The sequence below is a fragment of the Tachysurus fulvidraco genome, chromosome 1 (assembly GCF_022655615.1).
Source record: "Tachysurus fulvidraco isolate hzauxx_2018 chromosome 1, HZAU_PFXX_2.0, whole genome shotgun sequence".
In the NCBI taxonomy this organism is placed as follows: Eukaryota; Metazoa; Chordata; class Actinopteri; order Siluriformes; family Bagridae; genus Tachysurus; species Tachysurus fulvidraco.
This window is the reverse complement of record NC_062518.1, coordinates 32,047,376-32,068,567: the sequence shown is the minus strand read 5'-3', so window position 1 is coordinate 32,068,567 and position 21,192 is coordinate 32,047,376. Positions and strand designations below refer to the sequence as shown.

Below are 21,192 nucleotides of genomic sequence, written 5' to 3'. Positions count from 1 at the left end.
TCTGATATAGTATGTGCTTTATGCGCCTGTATATAGTCTCAATATTATAAATCATGTAGATACTCTTAATTAGTATTAAAAAAAGATATAATAACTTCGGTGTACATTTGCAATTTGTAATAAGTCTGTTTAACAGGAATTAAAATGTATATTTAAACCTTATTGAAGTTTCATTTTATTTACACACACACCACAAAATGTGAATTCCATGGTTATGTAATGGTCAGATGATTACTCTATGCAGGATATAAGAAATGGGTTTTCATGGAAAATTAAGATGGAATTTGAAATAATGTTCACTTCCTTGTATAAATCATGGCTTTGTGTGCTACAGAAACAGCACTAATGTTTTTGTATAACTGACATTTTACACACAGTAAGTGTACAGACAACTTTGTTGTCTGTCATTCAACATTTGTCACACAGCTGCTTTTAGCAAGTACTTTGGGTTCTGGTTTATTTTATTGGGTTATCAGTGGTACTCAGCTGAAATAATTAGAGCTCAGTGGGCTACGATAAATTGACTTTCTTTATACATGACAGATTTGTCTGATGCCAATTTTTTGCACATTATCTGGATCTACACTTGAATTCATAATATGAATCCAAAAATATGTATCCACTTTCCACATTAATAGGAAAAAAAGGAACATTCTTTGGATATAATGGTGGTCCTTTTCAGATATTGTATTGAAACCAATTAAGCATAGTTTAGAATACACTGTAATACAAGCAACACTAATACTTAATTAGGATGTTTATTTTCGTTCCCCACTAGCTTCTCTGAAGAAAGTGTAAAGCTGTTTTTTTTTTTTTTTTTTTTTAAATTCATATACAATACTTACACATTGGAAAGTAAACCAGACCAGTGTTTAAAGGTGCTGTCACAGAATCTGTTCAGGAATAAATGAACTTGACCCTTTGTTAAATTACTTATGTATAATTGATCAGAAACACAATTATTGACTGTCCCCTGTGAGATTAGACCACCCTACCAAAAGTAAACTAAACATTTTATAATTTCACAAAAAACACTTCAGACTGTATTAGTCATTTTATACATGCGATGGTGACCTTATGCAATCAAGCAAAGAGTACACAAGTGTTGTACTTAGTCACATGCAGAATGCATGCAGATTGCTCTCAATCTGACATAATGGGCAAACTCAAATTAAGTTACATAAGCTGACACCAGTTAAACTGACAAACAGTACAGGAAAATTGCATTATTGTGTATTTATACACATTTGATGGGAACATATTCAAAATATAACAAAAATGAATCGATTTACATGAAACCAAAATATAAAATTTTATTTAAAATGAATGTCGACATAATAATTTTAAGTATTGGTGTCATATGATAAAAACTGTTTAAGACACTAATGCTCTGTTTTAGGCCATTTTTGAACAGACCCAAAGAATGATTATAAAACGAGACACATTTCATCTGCCTTACAAATTTGACCTTGCATGAAAACAATACCTGTTTCAGAATCCATCAATATAGTAGAAACATAGTGACCGGTTCCTGGACTGGGCTGTTTTGAGAAGGTTCAGCCCAGTCTGATGTAATATTCCTTATTTTTTCTTTACAGTTTTTTGTTTTGTTTTGTTTTGTACAGATTCAGCCACGTTCAGCGGGAGAGAAGAGGCAGGTCACTGGAGTTCATGATGAGACTTGAGTCAAGGTTCAGACTTTCTGTGAGACAAATACATGTGGAACAAAACCTTTAAACATTGGTTCCAGTGAACAAAATAACACTCAACAATACACTCAAACTGAAGGTCCCATAAGTCTAACTGTGCTGAAATCATACATTCAAAATATCCAAAGAAAGAGTTTATTTACTACTCTTTTATTCCATTATGTTCTTTAGAACTGAGCACCTGGCTCACTAGAACAAGTAGGGTCAAGAGACCACCAGGGATTTGTGAAGCATGTGGGTACATGCTTTTATTATTATTATTATTATTATTATTATTATTATTATTATGTTTTTTGTTACAGTGGTGGACAGTTAAAGGGGCCACTGGATTGAAAAATATTTAGAACCACTGAACATAGAATACCATAGTTTGGATGCAGACCCTGCAACGTATTTTAGTGGCTCAAACCAAGATCTCGAAAAAAAATACTGCAGCAAACCCGATTAGAGTATGAGGATAAAATAGCTTATCAAGAAAGCTTTCAAGACTTTCAGAATTTTTTCTCCACTCAAAGAGGTGGTGGTGGTGGGGGATCTATGAAAGTCTTACAAAGCTTTCTTGATGAGCCTACCACTCCTTATTTTCTCCTCATATGTTGAGCATGAGGGAGCATGATGAACAGAATATTTAAGAGGAAGAGACAGGAAATTTTTGTACTATTATATAAAAGAGGCAAAGAGAAGTGCCAATGTAAAATAAAACCAATTCAAAATAATGGTTCTTATTTATAGCCATCAACAGAATCAATAATGGTTTAGCTTGAAAAGGTAACCGGCCATGTTAGTATCTCAGTAAGCAATGGATTATATGTAGCTGGACTTTCACAGATTTTAGTGGAATACCCTGCTTTAGAAGTTCTAAACCTTCTCTGTAATAATTATCAAGCATCTTTTCCAGGTTTGTACCTTGATCAAAGTTGAGCTTTTTTGTTGCAGAGCTGTCACCGAGTCCCTCGATGTCTACAAGATCGCTGTTTACATCTGAATCATTCAGAGCACTGAGAGTAACATCTGTGAAATAGGCAATTAATTCATTAATTCATTTTAATTCTGTTGTAAGAAAACTTCATCATAACACCTCCTTTAATGATAATTTACCCGAATGTGATTCATGAAATGTCTTCTGCGTGGTGATACTCACCTGCAGTTTTTGGCTTCTTGATGCTACCAGAACCTGTAGAAGGACCCTGTAATCCTGTTGACACCACGACCTGAGATGGCACGGTTAGGATTGTGGGTGGTAGAGGGGTTGCCGTGGCAGCTGGGACCTTTTTGGTGCTTTTCTTTGGTGAGTCAGAAGATAAAGGAACTCCACTGTCTTCATAAAGCTTCCGCTTGACTGTGGTCTTGATTTGTGCCCTAATCATAAAAAGTTAATTCAAATATCTAGCTAGCCATAAATTAACCTTTACATCTTTTGGTTTACAGATTTATATATATATATATATATAAATAAAAATATAAATACTGTTTTGTTTCTCTTGAATTTTCACAAAGCGTATTCGAATTCCAAGAGGACCGCTAGCGTTTCCATGCAAATCTTTAGCATATATTACAAAATGAAGATCCAAGCACACATCCTGGGATGAGCATTCAGGCCTGGTATAGGTAGTAAAACAAAGTAGAGAGACCTGAGTGCTTACACTGTGCGCTTCTTGATGACCGAGCTGAGTGTGTTCAAGTCGTCACCAAAACGCCTAACAGCTGACCGGAGCATCTCAATCTCTGTGTCCGTCCATTTAGCTCTGCAAGGAGAGACAGGCCTCATGGTGTGACTATACTTCAGGCTGATTATCGGTCTACCTTATGAATTGGTTTACAATGCACAAAATCAATTGGAGTAAAAAAATAACCCATTGTTGTTATTATTATTATTATTATTGAGACAGGATTGGCACTTTGCACATGATCTTTGAAAAATTCAAGAGAAATAAAAACTTGGGAGTTAAGATAAATTGACAAATGTGTGTCAATGTGTGAAATTGAGTGTGTGCTGTAAAACACCCATGTTCAGTTCAGGCAGTGCGTCATTGGTATAACAGGGAAAGGGAAGAAGACCACAAGTAAAAGAAACAGGATTTTTTTTCTGACCACCACCAACAACAAACACGCTTTAGAGAGCAGCAGAACCTTCAGCACTTCTCACCCTGCTGGACTCGAGTCTGCCACCGGGTGCAGCTGCATGGTGAGTTCTCCTAGTTTAGTAAAAGCAGCTCCTGCTGCAGAGAAGATCTCACCAACCTGTGGGTGTGAAGATAAATACACGACTGGGTGATTTATTTTCAACAAGAAAATAAATCATGCAGACATCGCAGCGAATAATAATAATAATAATAATAACATTGCGTTAATGTGTTGCAGCCTGTATATAAAGTACCTTTGTTGATGCCGAGGTCATTGTTCCGTCTGATCTAAACAGCGAAATAAATTAGCGTCCCAGCGTTTGTGGTTTAGTTCACTTATACACAAGGGATGTTTTAGAAACGCTTAATGTTTACTTTTGTCCTGCATAAAATAAAATAATGTTTTGAACCGAATAATAGTATTAGTGCGCCATAAAGGTTCCGCTCGTGTTCTCCGACGTTCATTGGTCAAAATCCTACCTCTGTACGCGATTGGTCGGCTCTTTAAAAGTATTCAAAACAACCAACGTTGCGCTAAAAACGCGCAGGTTGTGGGATTTCTATATATCTCGCCCTTTTCGGTCAGGAGGCAGAAAGCAGTGTTATGATGCAGTGTGATTGGTCTGAATTCTGTTTAACGTTGTATGTCATTTTAAATACTTTGTAGTCAGTAAAAAAAAAACAATTTTTAACAACGTGTGAATGCGACGTTTTATTTTACTTGTGCAAAGCGCCATCTGCAGGACAAAAGGTGCACTGCAGTGTACTAGAATTTAATTGTATTATGTACGAATTTCATTAGTGTCGAAATCAATGTATATACTGAACTATAGCAGCATATGAAGTATATTGTGCTAATATATTTCAGTACATAAATCGATTAAGAAAAATAAATATTTGTAAATAACAAACTCTATTCAAAGCCACAACCAGAACAGCATAGTCTCAGCACAGGCTATTATTTATATACATGCAATAATTTGTTCAGATCTGACTAGAGTCAAAGTGTCACTCTTTTATCTCTTTATTTTTAAACATAATTGTTCATTAAAGTTGTCATTAGATTCTGAATAAAACCCTTTCTATTCAAGTGACCTGGCTAATTAATATAATAACCTAATAATTCATTCATTCATTCATTCATTCATTCATTCATTCTCTACCGCTTATCCGAACTACCTCAGGTCACGGGGAGCCTGTGCCTATCTCAGGCGTGATCGGGCATCAAGGCAGGATACACCCTGGACGGAACCCATCGCAGGGTACACACACTCTCATTCACTACGGGCAATTTTCCAGAGATGCCAATCAACCTACCATGCATGTCTTTGGACCGGGGGAGAAAGGAAACCCGAAGGAAACCCCCGAGGCACGGGGAGAACATGCAAACTCCACACACACAAGGCGGAGGCGGGAATCGAACCCCTAACCCTGGAGGTGTGAGGCAAGCGTGCTAACCACTAAGCCACCGTGCCCCCCTTATAACCTAATAATGAATATATCAGATTTAATGGTTTCTCTAATACTTCCAGTGCCCATTGGTCTGTGGATTCACTGCTCTCCACTATGAGAACCATGAGTCTAAACTATATGAGAGATGATACTGAAATACTCAGAGTTTCTAAATACAAGACCCATCACTTACATGAAACAGACACCATCTCCTGCATAATGTTTAATCATTTGATTACATCAGATGTGCAAGGGCTACAATTTGTGTTGAAATGCAACTGATTAATTAGATAAATTACAGGATTTTTTAAAATAAATCTGAGATAAGCTAATTAATGACAGTGACATTGCACACACACACACACACACACACACACACACACACACACACACACACACACACACACACACTCCGACTGAATGTAATTATTGAGCATAAATATGATTTATTTGACTTATGGAATCATTCCTTTTATTGATTGCAGTACTTATTGTAGGCTTTATTTGCTGGGTTAGTATGCTTTCTACCTTTCCAATAAAGGGGAGTGATACCCTTTATTGAGTTGTGTGGTTGTGTTTTTGTAGTTCCCTTTAATGAAATGATTATAGACTCTTGGCAGAGTGGATTTTACTGCTTTCCTTCTACTTGCATGTGGTGCATGTAAACAGCCTCTGTGCTTCCTTTGTCAGTGAAATGAGCCCATAATTGCTGTGACAGACCACACAAGACAGTATCAACTGGTTTGTGATTATTTAAAAAATGCATTCCATTTCTCTTGAATTTGAATTTTGTTGTTGTTTGTCATCTGCAAAAAAGGGACACAATTTTAGGGTAGTTAGACCTTTTTTTAATGAGGTTTTGTTGGAGGACTTCAAATACAATGGCAAATACAATGCCCAAGAGGCAGCAGTAGTACCATGCAGAGTAGTAGCACAATGCTGTCACCACACAAGTTTGGCACAATGAGCAATGTCTGGACCAAAAAGAATAACGATGAGAATGAAAAATGAAAAAACTCACACTTAAACATAATCACACAATGTTGTGTTCACATTAATTACAGTATATGAGTGATTTCAACAGCACATGAACCAGTAAAGACTCCCAGAATAGTTTTTACTGGAAAAAAACAAAAAAGCCACACATACAACACTTTGTCCAGATAAGATGATTTATCAATCACAATATCACTACCATGTTTAATACCAATGAAATTACTGTCAATTCCAATATATTTCACTGCAAGTATAACCTATTATTGCTAACCTCAATCTCAGGGCTAATAATAATATTTAGTAGATATAAATGTATGATATAATAACATCAGCACTGGAGTATTGTCACAAGGTTTATCAGTCAAATTTGTAAGTACAGAATCTATTGGGGAGGAGATTTAGGACATGCAAAGGTCTTGTCACTGGACAGAAGATAAGGAAAAATTGTCATGAGCAAAAGATGCAAGAGCAGCAACAGACAAGCTTATGCCCCAGCCACAATGCTGGCACATGCATTTAATTCACTTATCTGATTTTATCTCATATCAAAACAATTCCATACAGAATTTTTTCCAGATGATATCTTTTCCATGTACATCTCCCTTGTCCTGTCAGCTTTTGAGGTTACATTTAATTACAGCTAATTGTAATACATGCTGGTGCACGTGCTCTTCCACAGTGTTAAGAACTGATTAAGAGATAAACTATACTGAAATAACAAGTGAATAACTCAGTGGTGTGACTCAAAGCATCTCTAAGCATCCAAATAAACACACTTTAAAATATACAAATATAGTGAGCTAGATACGGTCAGAAGACAAGAGCAAAGAAAATTGTACATTAAATGAGGATAGAGAAAGTGTCCAACAAGTATGTTATAAATATTGTACATAATAATTGAACCAGACAAGAGCAAAGTGAATACACTCTGTGTGCTCTTCTACATTTCATAATAAGTGCAAGCATGCGACTGAAAAGGAAAAAAGGACATACTAAACCATGAGAATGAGTAGAGAACTCTAGCTGGCTCTTGTAAATGTCTGCTCTCTAAGCACTCCCATTTAAACACTCTGCTTTTCTGCATCATCTACCAAATGCATAAGTTGAGTGATGGCAAAGTTGGGGTTAAGATGGCTGACACAGCAGACCATCATTTCAAATGAGCACTAACTAAATTACACTCCTTCCATTACCGTAATGAAAATTCTTTCCTACTGGGAGGGGAGCCAGTAGTGGAAAAAAAGTTATTGACTCTTTGGCACACAGGCATGACACAGTAGTTACAGAGCTCTCTTTTAAGGACTTGCACAGATGCACAAAGTGCCTGCGTAAATATAATGAAAGTGGAGGTGACTTTCACAAGTGGTGTGCTACATATAGACAGGAGATAATGGATACTGACCCGTGGAGGCGCTCAATTCAGATATACTCTTACACAGTCACTTTTTAGCTTGCACACCCTCACAAACACACATAAATAGAGGTGGAACATGCTGTGAGCACCCGTATGCATGCAATAGGTGTATCAAACAAGATGTAAATTCTTTACATATGAGTATAGTACACAGACATGGCATACACAAATATTTCTGGAAGCCAGAACAAAAACATCAGTGCAGTATAGAGCCAGCACATTGAGCATGTTCTGAAATGATTCCCTTATATGTGATATCAAAGAATTGTTCTGGACCCACATAGACAGCAGACAACTGCACATAACCATAGGCCACACATAAAATTTAAACAGTGGAGAGTGTTGACATTATAGAAGAGGAATATAGACAAATGCACATATGGTCAAGCAGCAATTATAGCTTAAGCAAATCAAAGTAAAAAGGAAAACGGGATCCTGAGGACAAGAGTGAACTGTTATAGGTATACTGACACACAAAGACAAAATTATCAGAGGTAATATCGCACTTTTAACATGTTCTCTCATACACCTTCAATGATGACCGTAACTTTTAATAGTCTCTTCCTGCAGTTAACATGCAGTGCAGTCAAACCACTGTCTAGGGTAATTGTAATAATATTTAAATGCAAAATAATACAACAGCTAACAATATACTGGTAAATCATATACTACATAGCTTATAACTGTAACCTTCCCATGTTAAATCTTCTACCTACTCAGCGGAACCCATCAATAAAGGGCATAATCTACAGTGGCTCAGAGACATTCTAACAGATGGCTCCTCAGACTATAGAGTAATATGGTCATCACTCTTCTCTAATTTTTATTTTCTTGCATTCTCTCCAATGCTCCACATTCTCCGCATGTCTATCTACAGATCTGTACAACGCTCTTGCTTGCTGTAGTGGTCGAACTGGCTCTTCCAATGCATCATGTAGGAGCTCCAGCGGTGGAATTCTGCCTTCCATTGCCGTTCAGCATCATCAATGTTGTCTGAGTATAAAGAGAGGAGGAAATAGATAGGGAGAAAGAAATAGCAGTCATTATGTCTAATTTTGCTTAAAAATGTAAAAAGCTCCATGAAAATGAGATGCATACTCAATACTGTGATTAAATAACTACACAATTAGCTTATATAGAGAAAAAATAGCTTATGACTATAAATGACAAATTAAATACATTTCACAAAATGAAAAAACAAACAAACACCAGAATGGAAAAGCAACAAACAGTGCAGAGACCTTCCAGAGATACACCAAGTAATGCCATTAAACAAATTACTTGACAGCACACCCAAACCCCATCCTTTTATTAGAGCAAAGACTCACTATGAAGGATTTGCAGTTTATGAGTTCAGGTCACGGCAGCCAAATTACCTTACACTCTTGGGAAAAATAAGTGGTACATCTTCAGCTTCATGTTCTGGTTCACATCCAGTAGAAGATGACCAGTTGTTTTGTTTTCTTCCAAGATAAACATAAAATGACAAGGCATTTCCTTATGAACTGAAATTCCTTTTGTACTGTGCGGTCTATACGTTATGTTCTCATACACTCTGAAGCAGTTTCATTGCACAATGCCTGCTGTATACAAATAATATATGTGTCAATTATCTTATTTAATTTTAACCTAAACTGAACCGTATTACCTAAGAAAGGAAGGATAAATAAAAACAAAATAGTAGAACCATTTTTGTTTTTCTTATCCCATTTATTTTACTCAGCCCTTCTTGTCTAAACAACATTAAACATAAGTGAGCCATTTCAAACATTACCACATAGGTTGTTTCTCTATCCACTAGTGCTTAACATTCCCAATTTCTCATTTCACTGTTTCCTGTGTCCATGCTCTAAAGGTGAATATCTGTAAGTTAATAAGATGGCAACATTTCAAAGTTTATGGCCTCTGATGATGAAAATTGCACATATAAAATGCATCTAGGAGTTTCAGCATTGGGACAGATATAATCTCAACAATGCACATCAAGTCAAGTCAAGTCAAGTCACTTTTATTGTCACATCACCGCAGCACATGTGCCTTGGTGAGTGAAATTCTTATCATAACATAAATTGAAAAATGTTACTGTCAGTTCCATTAGTTACCAGTTATATTAAGGAGACGAGGCAGAAACCGGTTCCACAGGGCACAAAACTGTGTTTTCAGCCCTTTGTGCACCTTCATTGCATCTGTGTTTAGGCCCACATGCTTCTGCTCTGTTGCTGTGAAGAGAGGCCATCGCCGTCGGCTCTCTACGGATCCATCAATGTTGATATTGGGATTGCTAGGTAAAAGAATAGAAAAGTGAAAATAAAATTATCATCCCATGATTACACTATAGGGCACAGACCAATTTGTCCACATTTTTTCAAGCACACACAAGCTCACATAATTGTATTTCACTCACCCAGTACGAGCAAAATTAGCCCAGTATCTCATTATACGTCGACTGAGCTTCTCCTCTTCTGCAGTGTAGTTAAGCCTCTTCTCCAATGGCAGCCCAAACACAAATTCAATTTCATAGCCATGGATCACTCCCATCCATTCTGGCCAGGCCAGGTTTGAAGCGCGATGGTCAAAGAGGTAGAGGTACACAGAAACTGTGAACCACACAAAAAGGTGCTTGTTAAAAATAAGATGACATTTTAAATACATTTTTAGAACTTTATACCAGTTGGAGAATCTATCTAAATTGCACTAAACCAAAAATATAGAACCTAAATTGCAAATCAAAAGAACTGCATCTATCTACTAGTACCTTACCTTGTGAAGGGCCGCTGTTGCTTGCTGAGCCTGAATTGGCCCAACCAAGGTTTCCTTGAAATGTTGTTCCTGTCTGCTGGGCAGAGTTGGCGTAGGATCTTGCAAAGTGCTGCAGAGGGCAGATTACATTATGGTCCCCCACAATGTCATCCATTGCCTCGCGGTTTTTCAAAGGGTTGTCCTCATCCAACCAGTCTGTGTATTGAAGTATAACAGCCTCCAATCCAATATCATTAGCATGTGGAACACTCATCCTAACACCTTGTAGAAAATCCTCCCTTGATATCAGACTATCATTGTCCTTGCTGAAACCTGGTGCACCATAAATCAAGAAATATGATCCTTCATCCTGGTTTACACCCAAAAGAATTTGAGTATCCTTAAAGTTGCCTGAGCTCAACATGGCGTCAGGGGTATCAGGGAGCACCACACCATCAATCACAGGAACAAACGAAAAACGGAATAGGCTGCTATATGGGAGTACCCGGAACTCATGGTCAATAAGCTCCTGTGGTTGCTTGTTCCTAAGGCAGTCAACAAGCTCAGCATCATCATCATCAGGACAGCTTACAAATTTGGCCAGCTTGATGGCCCTTCTTCGAGCCTCATCAAAGCTGACTGTAGCCCAAGGGCTATTTGGCACACCACTTTGCATAATGGCACGAGTGAATTTGGGGCGACTCTCTGGAGACAGAAGATGCATGCCAACTGAGGCTCCACCAGCACTCTCCCCAAAAATGGTCACCTGCTTAGGATTTCCTCCAAAATATTGAATATTATCCTGGACCCATTGGAGTGCCATTCTCTGGTCTAACAGTCCCACATTTCCAGGAGCCTCAGAGGAGCCATTAAGGGCAAGAAACCCAAATGCACCCACACGATAGTTCATAGATACCACCACAACCTTCTCAGAATGTGCTAGATAGCGACCATCATAGACATCTAAAGAAGAAGAACCACTGTAGAAGCCTCCACCATATATCCATACCATAACTGTGAGGTTGTGTGGCCGAGGGGAAGCAGGAACCCACACGTTTAGGTATAAACAATCTTCACTCATTATCTTGTTGGGGTTCCACATTTCTGTGCCAGGAAAGCCGGGATATGAAGTGTCCACATACTGGTAGCAAGCATTGGAATAATCTGTGGCTTCAAACACATCATTCCATGGCTTTTTAGGCTCAGCTGGCTTAAAACGCTTTTTTCCTACAGGAGGCTCTGCAAATGGAATACCCAGAAAAGCAACAACATGGCTTCGATCTGGCATGGGCAAGCGTAAACCCTGTACACGACCTAACCTAGTTGTTACAATAAACTCAGAGTCGCTTTGTGTAAGGGAATGATGAATAAAGAAAATACAGAAAATAATCGAGAGGAGTAAGGTCTTCATTTTCACTTCTGCTTTTGGTTATTTGGTAAGGTGCTGATTTTTTTTCTGGGCTCAGCTCAGATTATAATCTGTGGAAGACAAAATATATATATATATATATATTACAATAAGAATAAAAACAAATATAAAAAAACAAATATTCTTACAACATAAGCATTCTAAAAGAATAGGAATATAATATATATTTACTACAAAACCACAGAATACTACAAAAATGTAACTACTGCTCTACATTAGTACTAGTAATCTCTCACTTAAGAACACTTGTTTGAAGGAAATGTCTTAACATTCTCATACACCTGTGAGGTTGTTTATATTTTATGTGTTGTTTGGTTGCCATGATGACTGGATTAGTTTGAGAGGCATGGGTAGGGGGAAGGTACGTGACTTTTTCTGCAGCTGTGTTGGGAAGATGCTATTTCTGTTCTTCTGTCCCTGTCGCTTGTCCTGGGTTTTGTGAACTATTCACATGGTTTGAAAGTTTTATGTGGAAGGTTTGGATTTTCTTGTCAATAATCATGTTATTTGTGTAAACAGCTACTACAGAAAACACAAAAAATATAATTTAGTAGTCAGGATTTCCACGTTATGCACTAGAATATATTTGCCTAATATCCATCCTCGATTTTCTAACACTACTTCATGTTTAGGTTTAGGTAAAAGCATTTTTCAGCATTTGTGGCAATAATAAAGCATAATGTAACCACTGATGGTTGGCTCCTAATGTTCTGTTTGTATGTACATGTAAATTACGTTTTATGCAAATTACAAACAAGGTTATAGAATTGGCTGAAATTAACTGTAAGTAATGTGCCATGTTTTTCTCATTTTACATCGGAGTAGATAAGGACGCACTGATTAAATTTTATTATATTTTTACTTTGTTTCTTAAATTAGTTATCTCTCTCTATCTTAGTTTTTTTTTGTTATTTTGTATAATTGTACAATTGTAGTTTTAAGAAGATTAGGTTGGGATAGTATCCATTCCACTCGGGAAGGTGCTGCTCTTATTTTTTGTAGTATAGCTCATAGTCACAGAACAGTCCAAGTTAATCTGTGACAATTCAAGGCCAGGAAGCAGACAAGCAGGCTAAATCAACCATCTGCTAGCTGCACCAAATTGGCTCCATTATATGTTGAGACAGAGTCTGTTCCCCAAACTAAACAAAATGTTCAGGAAAGTTTTAATAATCTAATTAACATAAAATTGTATCAGTCATAAGCACCATTGGCTGTGTATAGGACTGTTAAATATTAGATTGTTTTCATTTAAAGCACTTATTGTTAATGAAACTATTACTGATCATTGTACTTTGTTTAAAAGACACATGGATTAAACCAAATAAGTATGTATCATTAATGATCACACACACACACACACACACACACACACACACACACACACACACACACACACACACACACACACACACACATACCAAAATGACCACTCAAAAATGGTGAATGGTGTCAAACAAAATTGGTATTATTTTAAATAGCATGAAATATAGTTTTTTACTCTGTCAGTATCTTTCTTCATGTTTGTGCATGCTTCCCCCCAAATACTTTTTTATTTTTAGTATGTGAAACTACACACATACTCATTCACATACAGTTTTAAACATTTTTAGATCCTGTCCTTCTGTGTTATTCTTTAGTGTGTGAAATAACACCCAAACAACACAAAAGTATGCACAACTAATCAAATCTGCTAAAATCTTCAACTCAGAATCAGTTTACTCTCCTACAGTTGACTCTCCCAGTTGCATGTGCATCTAAAGATTTTCTCATAGGAACCTGCAAAATATAATTTCTGAGTATACACTCAGCAGCAAATTGTGGGAAGGACCTAAGATATAAATCGCTCTGTGTCACTTTGTATGCATCTCAGCACAATCAGTCCGTATCGCAAAAATAATCTTGGTTCAGAGAGCTTTAGAAAACATTTTAAAAGAGTGGGAAGCACATGTAGGAGTTCTCCTCTTTATAGCTGAAGAACTTTTTGTACATGAGCATGCATTGATGCATAAACGTTCTTAGCACCAGCTCAACAGTACTCTATTTCAAAACAAAGCTTTTTGTCTAAAAATGGTCTTTAATTCTAGGAATGAGCTAGCAAGAATGTACCAAGTTCAAGGTGTACATTTATAAAACAAGCAGAATAAAAATCTGTCCCTCATGTGGTGTGTACATATTTATCACATTTGTCACATGTACTCATTTATTTATTTTTTTAAATGTTTTTTGTGCATAGCTGAACTTCTGCAGTTTACAAATGGCCAAATTAGTAGTGATTAAAACCTTTTATCTTCAAAGTCAAAATAATGATTTGTACCATCACTATCCTTTATAATAGGTTTAAAAGAAACAAGTTCATTTAAAAATATTCTGAGAAAAATAGATAATAACCAAATATAGTGCTTTTACTGCTAGTAAATGAGATTTGTTTATTTTATAAATAAATATAATGAGAATTATTTTTGAGTAATTCAATTCAATATTATTTTATTTGTATAGTGCTTTTAACAATGGACATTGTCACAAAGCAGCTTCACAGAAATAGATAAATTCCACATATTTGTGTTTCGTTATAATATAATTTTTGTTAATAATTCTGTCTTCAATTAGCAAACCAGATTTGGCATTGGCAAGAAAAAATACTAATAGAAAGCCTGTTCCATAAGGCTTTGTATAAGAAAGCTCCCACCCTGCTGTAGCGTGCAATATTGAAGTACTAAAAAATAGTCTTTACTTTTGCTCAATGCAGGCATGCTGGATCATAAAAAACTAGAAGTTTTCTCAGATACTGTGGTGCAAGACCATTCAGTGCTTTATAGGTCAATAGTAGCATTTTATAATTAATGCAAAGTCTGATTTGAAGTCAAAGCAGTTTGTATTAGACAGGAGTGATTTCATATCTTCTTGTTTGAGTAAAGATTCTTGCAGCAAACTTGAGTTTGTTTGAACCATCTGGATCATCTAGACCAGGAGTGTCAAACTCAAATTCACAGTGGGCCAAAATATTAAACTGAGATAAAGTCACAGGCCAAACTGAATATTTATTGAAAAATTAACTGCAACTGTTATGTAATGTTCAACCTTTTTCATATGGAAACAAACTTTAGTTTTGCTTAAATACAGGATTTGGAACAACCAGAGCTTGATATTACAAACACATAAGAAATTAAATTTGAAATAAGACACATCAGTGGTGTTCATTTCGCAAACTTTGACCATACACTTTTTGACAAACTGTCCCTCATTAAAGGGCCGGGAAGATTTTGCGATCTCTGCTGCCACAATAAAACTCGCCTTTACAGCAGCTTCAATTTTTTATTTTGCTTTCATGAACATAGTCTGCCGGGAAACCAGACTTTTTTCATCTCCTCCTTCTGCCTTACGGTTCGTATACTTCTCATAATGTTTCGTTTCAGTGTCTTCTTATGTTATATTCTTTCGTTACAGACACGTTAGCGCCGCACACAAGACAAACAGGTCTGTCCTTTATATTCGTGAACAGATAATCTGCCTCCCACCTGTCTTGAAAGCTTCTATTGTCCATCTTTCGTTTGGCCATTTTTTGTGGAGGGTGGAATTAACTTGCCCGATGTGACTGTAACATGTTTTTAACGACTGTCAACAGAAAATGAGGGGCGCTTGCTGTTCGTGACTACGCATCAATACAGTGGCAAGGCATTCTGGGATTTGTAGTATTAGCGGAGCATGCGGCTAGTCAGCTGTAATGCACATATGATCTCGCGGGCCAAATATAATTACAGAGTTTGACACCCCTGATAGAGATTAAAGTATTACAATAATCCAATAATCAATTTTATTTTATTATTATTTTTTTCCCTTTGTGTCATAGTGTTATATATAGCTCTTATCTTAGCAATATTTGGGAATAAAAGAAAGCCTAGTAATATTATTTAAAAGAGCTTCAATTGACAGATTGGAGTCAAGTGTCTCACCAAAGTCTTTTACTGCTGCACGTCTTTTGCTTGTTTGCTTCACAAACAAAAGGCAAGCCAGAGTTACTATGTAATCAGAAAGAAATATAATATAATCAATGTTGTCATAAACTGAACTACAGGCCAGCAACACAAGCAAAGCAATAGCAAAATCTAGCAATGTTTTAGGGAAAAGATACACAAAAACATGAAGAAAGTGGAGGGAGGATACAGACAGAGTAAAAGGTCAAGAGTCAACAATTTTATCATGGTTACTTCACTATCAACTTCTCTCTCTCTCTCTCTCTCTCTCTCTCTCTCATTTTCTACCGCTTATCCGAACTACCTCGGGTCACGGGGAGCCTGTGTCTATCTCAGGCACACACAGGGCACACACACTCTCATTCACTCACGCATTCACACACTACGGACAATGTTCCAGAGATGCCAATCAACCTACCATGCATGTCTTTGGACCGGGGGAGGAAACCGGAGTACCCGGAGGAAACCCCCGAGGCACGGGGAGAACATGCAAACTCCACACACACAAGGCAGAGGTGGGAATCGAAGCCCGACCCTGGAGGTGTGAGGCGAACGTGCTACCCACTAAGCCACCGTGCCCACCCCCATCAACTTCTCATTACCTCTAAATCCAAACACGCTAAATCTAAATCCATATGTCAGAAATGTTTAGGATGGGTGCAAGTTGAATTAATAATCATAGACTTTAGTATTTTTCATTTTCAAATAATTGAAAATTGGTTCCACAGAAATGAACACAAGGATTATTATACATGTCTAAAAACATGTTTAATAACTATTAATTTTTATTTCTAGTAATTTTATTTTCTTTCAGTTTGAGAACGACTTCTCTGCTTCTTAGAAAGGAATTTGCAAGTATTTTAATATACCTGGTGAATATCAGGGACTTTTATTTTCATGTAGCCCACTGTCTATATTTTGCAACATACATTGACTTGATATATAATCTGTGCTAGCAAATGTAGCTTAACTTTCTGGGACAGCAGTTTTCTTTAATTGAGATATGTTTACTTAGCTATTGTACTTTAAATGTTTAAATACAGGCACAAAAACAGAAGAATTCCTCAGAACATCCATGAAGCTTATTCTAATCCATTGTAAATGGATGATTATATGTTGGATCATTTACATTTACAGCATTTAGCAGACACTCTTATCCAGAGTGACTTACATTTTCTTATATCAGTTTATACACTTGAGCAATTGAGGGTTATGGGCCCTGCTCAGGGGCCCTGCAGAGGCAACTTGGTGGACCTGGGATTCGAACCAATGACCTACCAATCAGTGGTCAAACACCTTAACCACTGAGCTACCACATCTTGACAGCTGTTCAGGTAATTTAAGGAGCATGTGTACAGTGTTTCATATTTTCTACTTTTACTCATATGTTTTTTAATTGATATGTGATGTCCATAAAATAATTCTAAGACAAATTTGTACAGTATGTTCATGTTCTGGGACAATGACTAATCATTATTTAATGATGCCCCATTATAACTACCTAAGCCGCTGCTTAGAGCTAAATAAGCCATGTAGTAAGTACTATATCCATTTAAGAAAAATAGATTGTAGTGGCGCCCAAGTTACTGGGTAACAGGGGTGCCTGTCAGTGTGTCTCAATGGACTTATTAATATCCAAAAGAACAGCTGCAAGCCGGATACAAGGGTAAAGAAAAGGGGAATGAGCATAGGGGATAAACATGGTAGAGAGGCTCAAATTAGACCCTGGAATCTGTGTATGAAGTTCGCAGGGGGATTCATTTTCAACTTGGGATTAAATGTAGTAATATGCACTGTTATATCCTTATATACTCCTTCCCCTCTCCTACCTACTCTGCTTCATTATTTCCAAAATAAACACTTGCTCCCCAGTGAAACAAGTATACTCCTAATTACTGTAAGCTATCATAGTCAGATGATTTAATTAAGTCAAAGTCAAATAATGCACAGTTAGGCTACACAAGTTAAATAGTGACACTTTATGGATTTCTTTTCTACAAGAAATCTTATACCATGAAGTACTTGCACTTTGTTTTTTTCTTTCTCCAGCATTTGTAAAGAATTGTGTTACCACTACAGTGTGTGGTAGCTATAGAAATAGAAAATAAAAAGAGCCCATACTATTAACTGAATCATCTCTGCACACAGTCTTGACACTTGTATTAACATAAGCGCTATACTTGCAAGCTAAAAAGGGGGCAATAAGAGAGTATGATATTATCATGATTATTATAACAATATAAGTTATAATTGTGGCCTAATGGTTAGAGAGTCTGACTCCTAACCCTAAGGTTGTGGGTTCGAGTCTCGGGCTGGCCACAACTGAGGTGCCCTTAAGCAAGGCAACGAACCCCCCAACTGCTCCCCGGGCGCCGCAGCATGAAAATGGCTGCCCACTGCCCCGGGTGTGTGTTCACTGTGTGTGTGTTCAATGCTGTGTGTGTGTGCACTTTGGATGGGTTAAACGCAGAGAACGAATTCTGAGTATGGGTCACCATACTTAGCTGTTTGTAATGTCACTTATAATAAACGCTAATGAAAATATTGTGTCATTTTAAAAACAAAAAAAAAACCTCTCAGATCTTTAAAATTCAAATGTATCCACTTATTAGGTTTACACACAAGGGAACACAACATCCTAGGTTGCCCTCTGCTATCTTCATTTCTGTGGATGTCTGTTTGCTACCAAACATTTCAGTAAGCTCAAGTTAATGCAAGACATTTGTATTGTAGTTTGTATTAGACAGGAGTGATTTCATATCTTCTTGTTTGAGAAAAGATTCTTGCAGCAAACGAGTTCGTTTGTGAACCATCTGGATCATCTAGAGAGTAAAGTATTACAATAATGGTTTAATATCCATTTAGAGTAATCTGGTTTATCTGTTGGATGCAGTGAGTGTTTCTTTGCACTTTTGTGCAGTAATTATAATAGTTTGTTCATTCAGTCACACATAGGCTACACTCCCACATATGACTTACAGTTCACTGACCTACTGATCAACCCACAAATCACACAGATGTTTCCATTTTGCTCTTCCTCCCAAAGCTGGCTAGATGCCAGCAGTACAGAAGAGTGCTATTAGTAAAATGATCCATTGCTCTGACAGAATAAATTATAAAACAAATGTAATACCGACCGTAGCATTTGGTTATTATAATGGACAACTTTGAACAAAAACTGGTTTAGTTTATTTCTGAGTGTCTCAAATGGCCATTAAAAGATGTTGTGTTTCTTTTATATGTTTTAAATAAAACTCTGGATCTAGAATAATCTAGTGATTGCAAAAGGAAGAAATATATATGAGTGTAAAATTGTACACAGCTAATTAAGCAGTTCAGGACCAGACCAGCTGGAAAGGATGTGAGACAGGTGCTTGAGGTAAACAAGAGTTAATTATAGAGCGCACTGCCCCCGAGTGCGCGTGCGTTGGCGTGTGTTCACGAGCCGCCTTAATTCTCTCTCCATATCTGCACCAAGCCTCAACTACTTACATGCATCCAGTCATGCAAAATAATGAAATCACAGAGCGCACGCATATCCATCACCAGCTTCGTGCATGATTTCTGAAGCCTTGCTTTTCCTACGAACTAAACAGACTTACAGGTTGTTCTTTTTAGGTGAACGTTAACGTATTACTTCATATGCACAACCCAGTCAATCTTGTCAAGTTTAATCATAGTGGACAAATTGGCCTCAACAAAGACATACACTTGCAAGCGACACACAGTGTCCACTGCACTTTAGTGACAAAAATTTCCAGTGTTTATATACTGCTACAATTACTAATAGCCTACTACTACTACTACTACTACAACCATAAATAAATAAAATAATAATAGCACTAATATAATAATAATAATAACAATAATAATAATAATAATAAATAGCAAATATAAATAAATAGTTTTAATGACATTTATAAACCGATTATTGCAAGAGGAAATTTCCATCTCATGAAATATCTCGAATTAGTCCAAAGGTCATTAAACAAAACTAAGCATGTGCAGCATTTTCAAAGAGGAACTCAATCGCACCAATCAAATGACAACGTCGAAAAATGAACAAACGCAAATATGTGCAAACCTTAATAAACACACGCAACAGCGCGTGAAGACGCACCACAGGCGCGCACACGGATCCCCGCTTCCTCATATCACTGCGCTGGTCCTGTCTCTGCGCAGTGGTTACTTTCGATTGCAACGGGGTCGTTTTAGCATAACTTGAAAAGAAACAGAGCTCAATTGAAGGTTTAAAGTGGCTGAATGGACTGTACCTGGTAATTCCCGTTGGCGATGCGGCTTGACTCTATCCTTTTCTCTTCTTTCTCGTTCCTGTCCTTGAGCGGAACAAGCCGGAATGATGGCTGTTCGGCTGAATGTGGGTGTAGAAGAGGGCAGCTGGAAAGCACAGAGAATCTCTGCCTCGTCTGCCACGACCAAATTTACTGCCTCGGCCCTTTAAACGCTTGATGTCACCTCTCTCGCAGAGATTTCGACTTGGGGCGATTGGACGTACCGTCGCACTGCACTGCTGTGTCGATAGGGGGAGACTGATAATGAAAAAATGGACAGCATTGAATTCTCGCGAGAAAAAACACCCATTTCTCACATCCATAAGCTGTACTTCGAGATAGACGAAGCTGCATCTGCAACAAATGAACTAAGTGCAATTAGTTGATCCCATTTAGCCAATTGTTTTCTTTATCACACGCATTGACACATTAAACAATCAGTGAAACGCGTTCACAGACAAAACCAAGCGTTTTAAAAAGTGATTTTAGTGCATTTACTTTTATGAATGCTCTTCAATTTACATTTAAACCATGACGGAGAAACAATCCAATGCATCTTAGATCATTCATGAAGCACAAATGTCAGACACCTAAATTACTTTAATATCCTGAATATAAAGTATTGATCAGATTAAAAAGCAAACAAACAAACAAACAAACAAACAAACAAACAAACAAAAAAACCACAGTGTACCTTCTGTGAATTTTCCACTTTGTCATGAATGCTGTGTTATTGAGATAAAAAAAATAGCAGCAGATTAGTCAACCCACAAATCACACAAAACCTATAATTTCACTTGATAAAACGAAGATTTATAAAATTTTTTTAAACATATACTGCCGCATTTCCTAAAAGATAGTTACATTAAAATGTGTTACAACGGCCTTGTGTATGTACCACTCAAATAAAAGTATTATATTATTATTATTATTATTATTATTATTATTATTATTATTATTATTATTATTATTATTAGGTAACTATTATTATTAAATTAAAAAGAAATATTGACTTTAAGAATGTATAAAAAATATATAGGACCATAACCAAAGAAATAGAAATT

At 36.8% G+C, this 21,192-nt stretch overlaps 2 protein-coding genes across 4 annotated transcripts; both read right to left on the bottom strand.

The window, feature by feature from the left end:
• Positions 1 to 511: 511 nt before the first annotated feature.
• zgc:92664 (uncharacterized protein LOC436695 homolog) lies at positions 512 to 4,572 on the bottom strand. Of its 2 annotated transcripts, XM_027134505.2 has the most exons (6): positions 4,087 to 4,572; positions 3,856 to 3,950; positions 3,353 to 3,454; positions 2,851 to 3,068; positions 2,616 to 2,720; positions 512 to 1,702 (listed from the first exon to the last, which is right to left on the bottom strand). In XM_027134505.2, exons 1-6 carry the CDS (start codon positions 4,105 to 4,107, stop codon positions 1,638 to 1,640), a joined length of 606 nt encoding a protein of 201 aa, XP_026990306.1. In that variant the 5' UTR covers positions 4,108 to 4,572; the 3' UTR covers positions 512 to 1,637. The 2 variants fall into 2 exon arrangements, with proteins under 2 accessions (XP_026990306.1, XP_026990307.1); XM_027134506.2 differs by lacking the exon at positions 3,353 to 3,454 and having other exon boundaries at positions 4,087 to 4,569.
• Positions 4,573 to 6,109: 1,537 nt separating this feature from the next.
• On the bottom strand, positions 6,110 to 20,393 carry ache (acetylcholinesterase). Of its 2 annotated transcripts, none has more exons than XM_027134455.2 (5): positions 20,111 to 20,393; positions 10,455 to 11,912; positions 10,099 to 10,291; positions 9,797 to 9,975; positions 6,110 to 8,687 (listed from the first exon to the last, which is right to left on the bottom strand). In XM_027134455.2, the coding sequence occupies exons 2-5, from the start codon at positions 11,842 to 11,844 to the stop codon at positions 8,566 to 8,568; spliced, it is 1,884 nt and encodes a 627-aa protein (XP_026990256.1). In that variant the 5' UTR covers positions 11,845 to 11,912; positions 20,111 to 20,393; the 3' UTR covers positions 6,110 to 8,565. The 2 variants fall into 2 exon arrangements, with proteins under 2 accessions (XP_026990256.1, XP_026990257.1); XM_027134456.2 differs by lacking the exon at positions 20,111 to 20,393 and adding an exon at positions 19,921 to 20,030.
• Positions 20,394 to 21,192: the final 799 nt, after the last annotated feature.

Excerpts from the sequence above, each read along its gene's own strand:
- ache (XM_027134455.2), bottom strand. The coding sequence starts at position 11,844 with ATGAAGACCTTACTCCTCTCGATTATTTTCTGTATTTTCTTTATTCAT. Across the intron at positions 10,292-10,454 it reads CAACAGCGGCCCTTCACAAG|TTTCTGTGTACCTCTACCTC; the intron begins GTAAGGTACTAG and ends TGTGGTTCACAG. Across the intron at positions 8,688-9,796 it reads TCGTCTCCTTAATATAACTG|ACAACATTGATGATGCTGAA; the intron begins GTAACTAATGGA and ends CTTTATACTCAG.
- zgc:92664 (XM_027134505.2), bottom strand. The coding sequence starts at position 4,107 with ATGACCTCGGCATCAACAAAG. Across the intron at positions 3,951-4,086 it reads TGACCTCGGCATCAACAAAG|GTTGGTGAGATCTTCTCTGC; the intron begins GTACTTTATATA and ends TCACACCCACAG. Across the intron at positions 3,069-3,352 it reads GTCATCAAGAAGCGCACAGT|GGCACAAATCAAGACCACAG; the intron begins GTAAGCACTCAG and ends TTTTATGATTAG.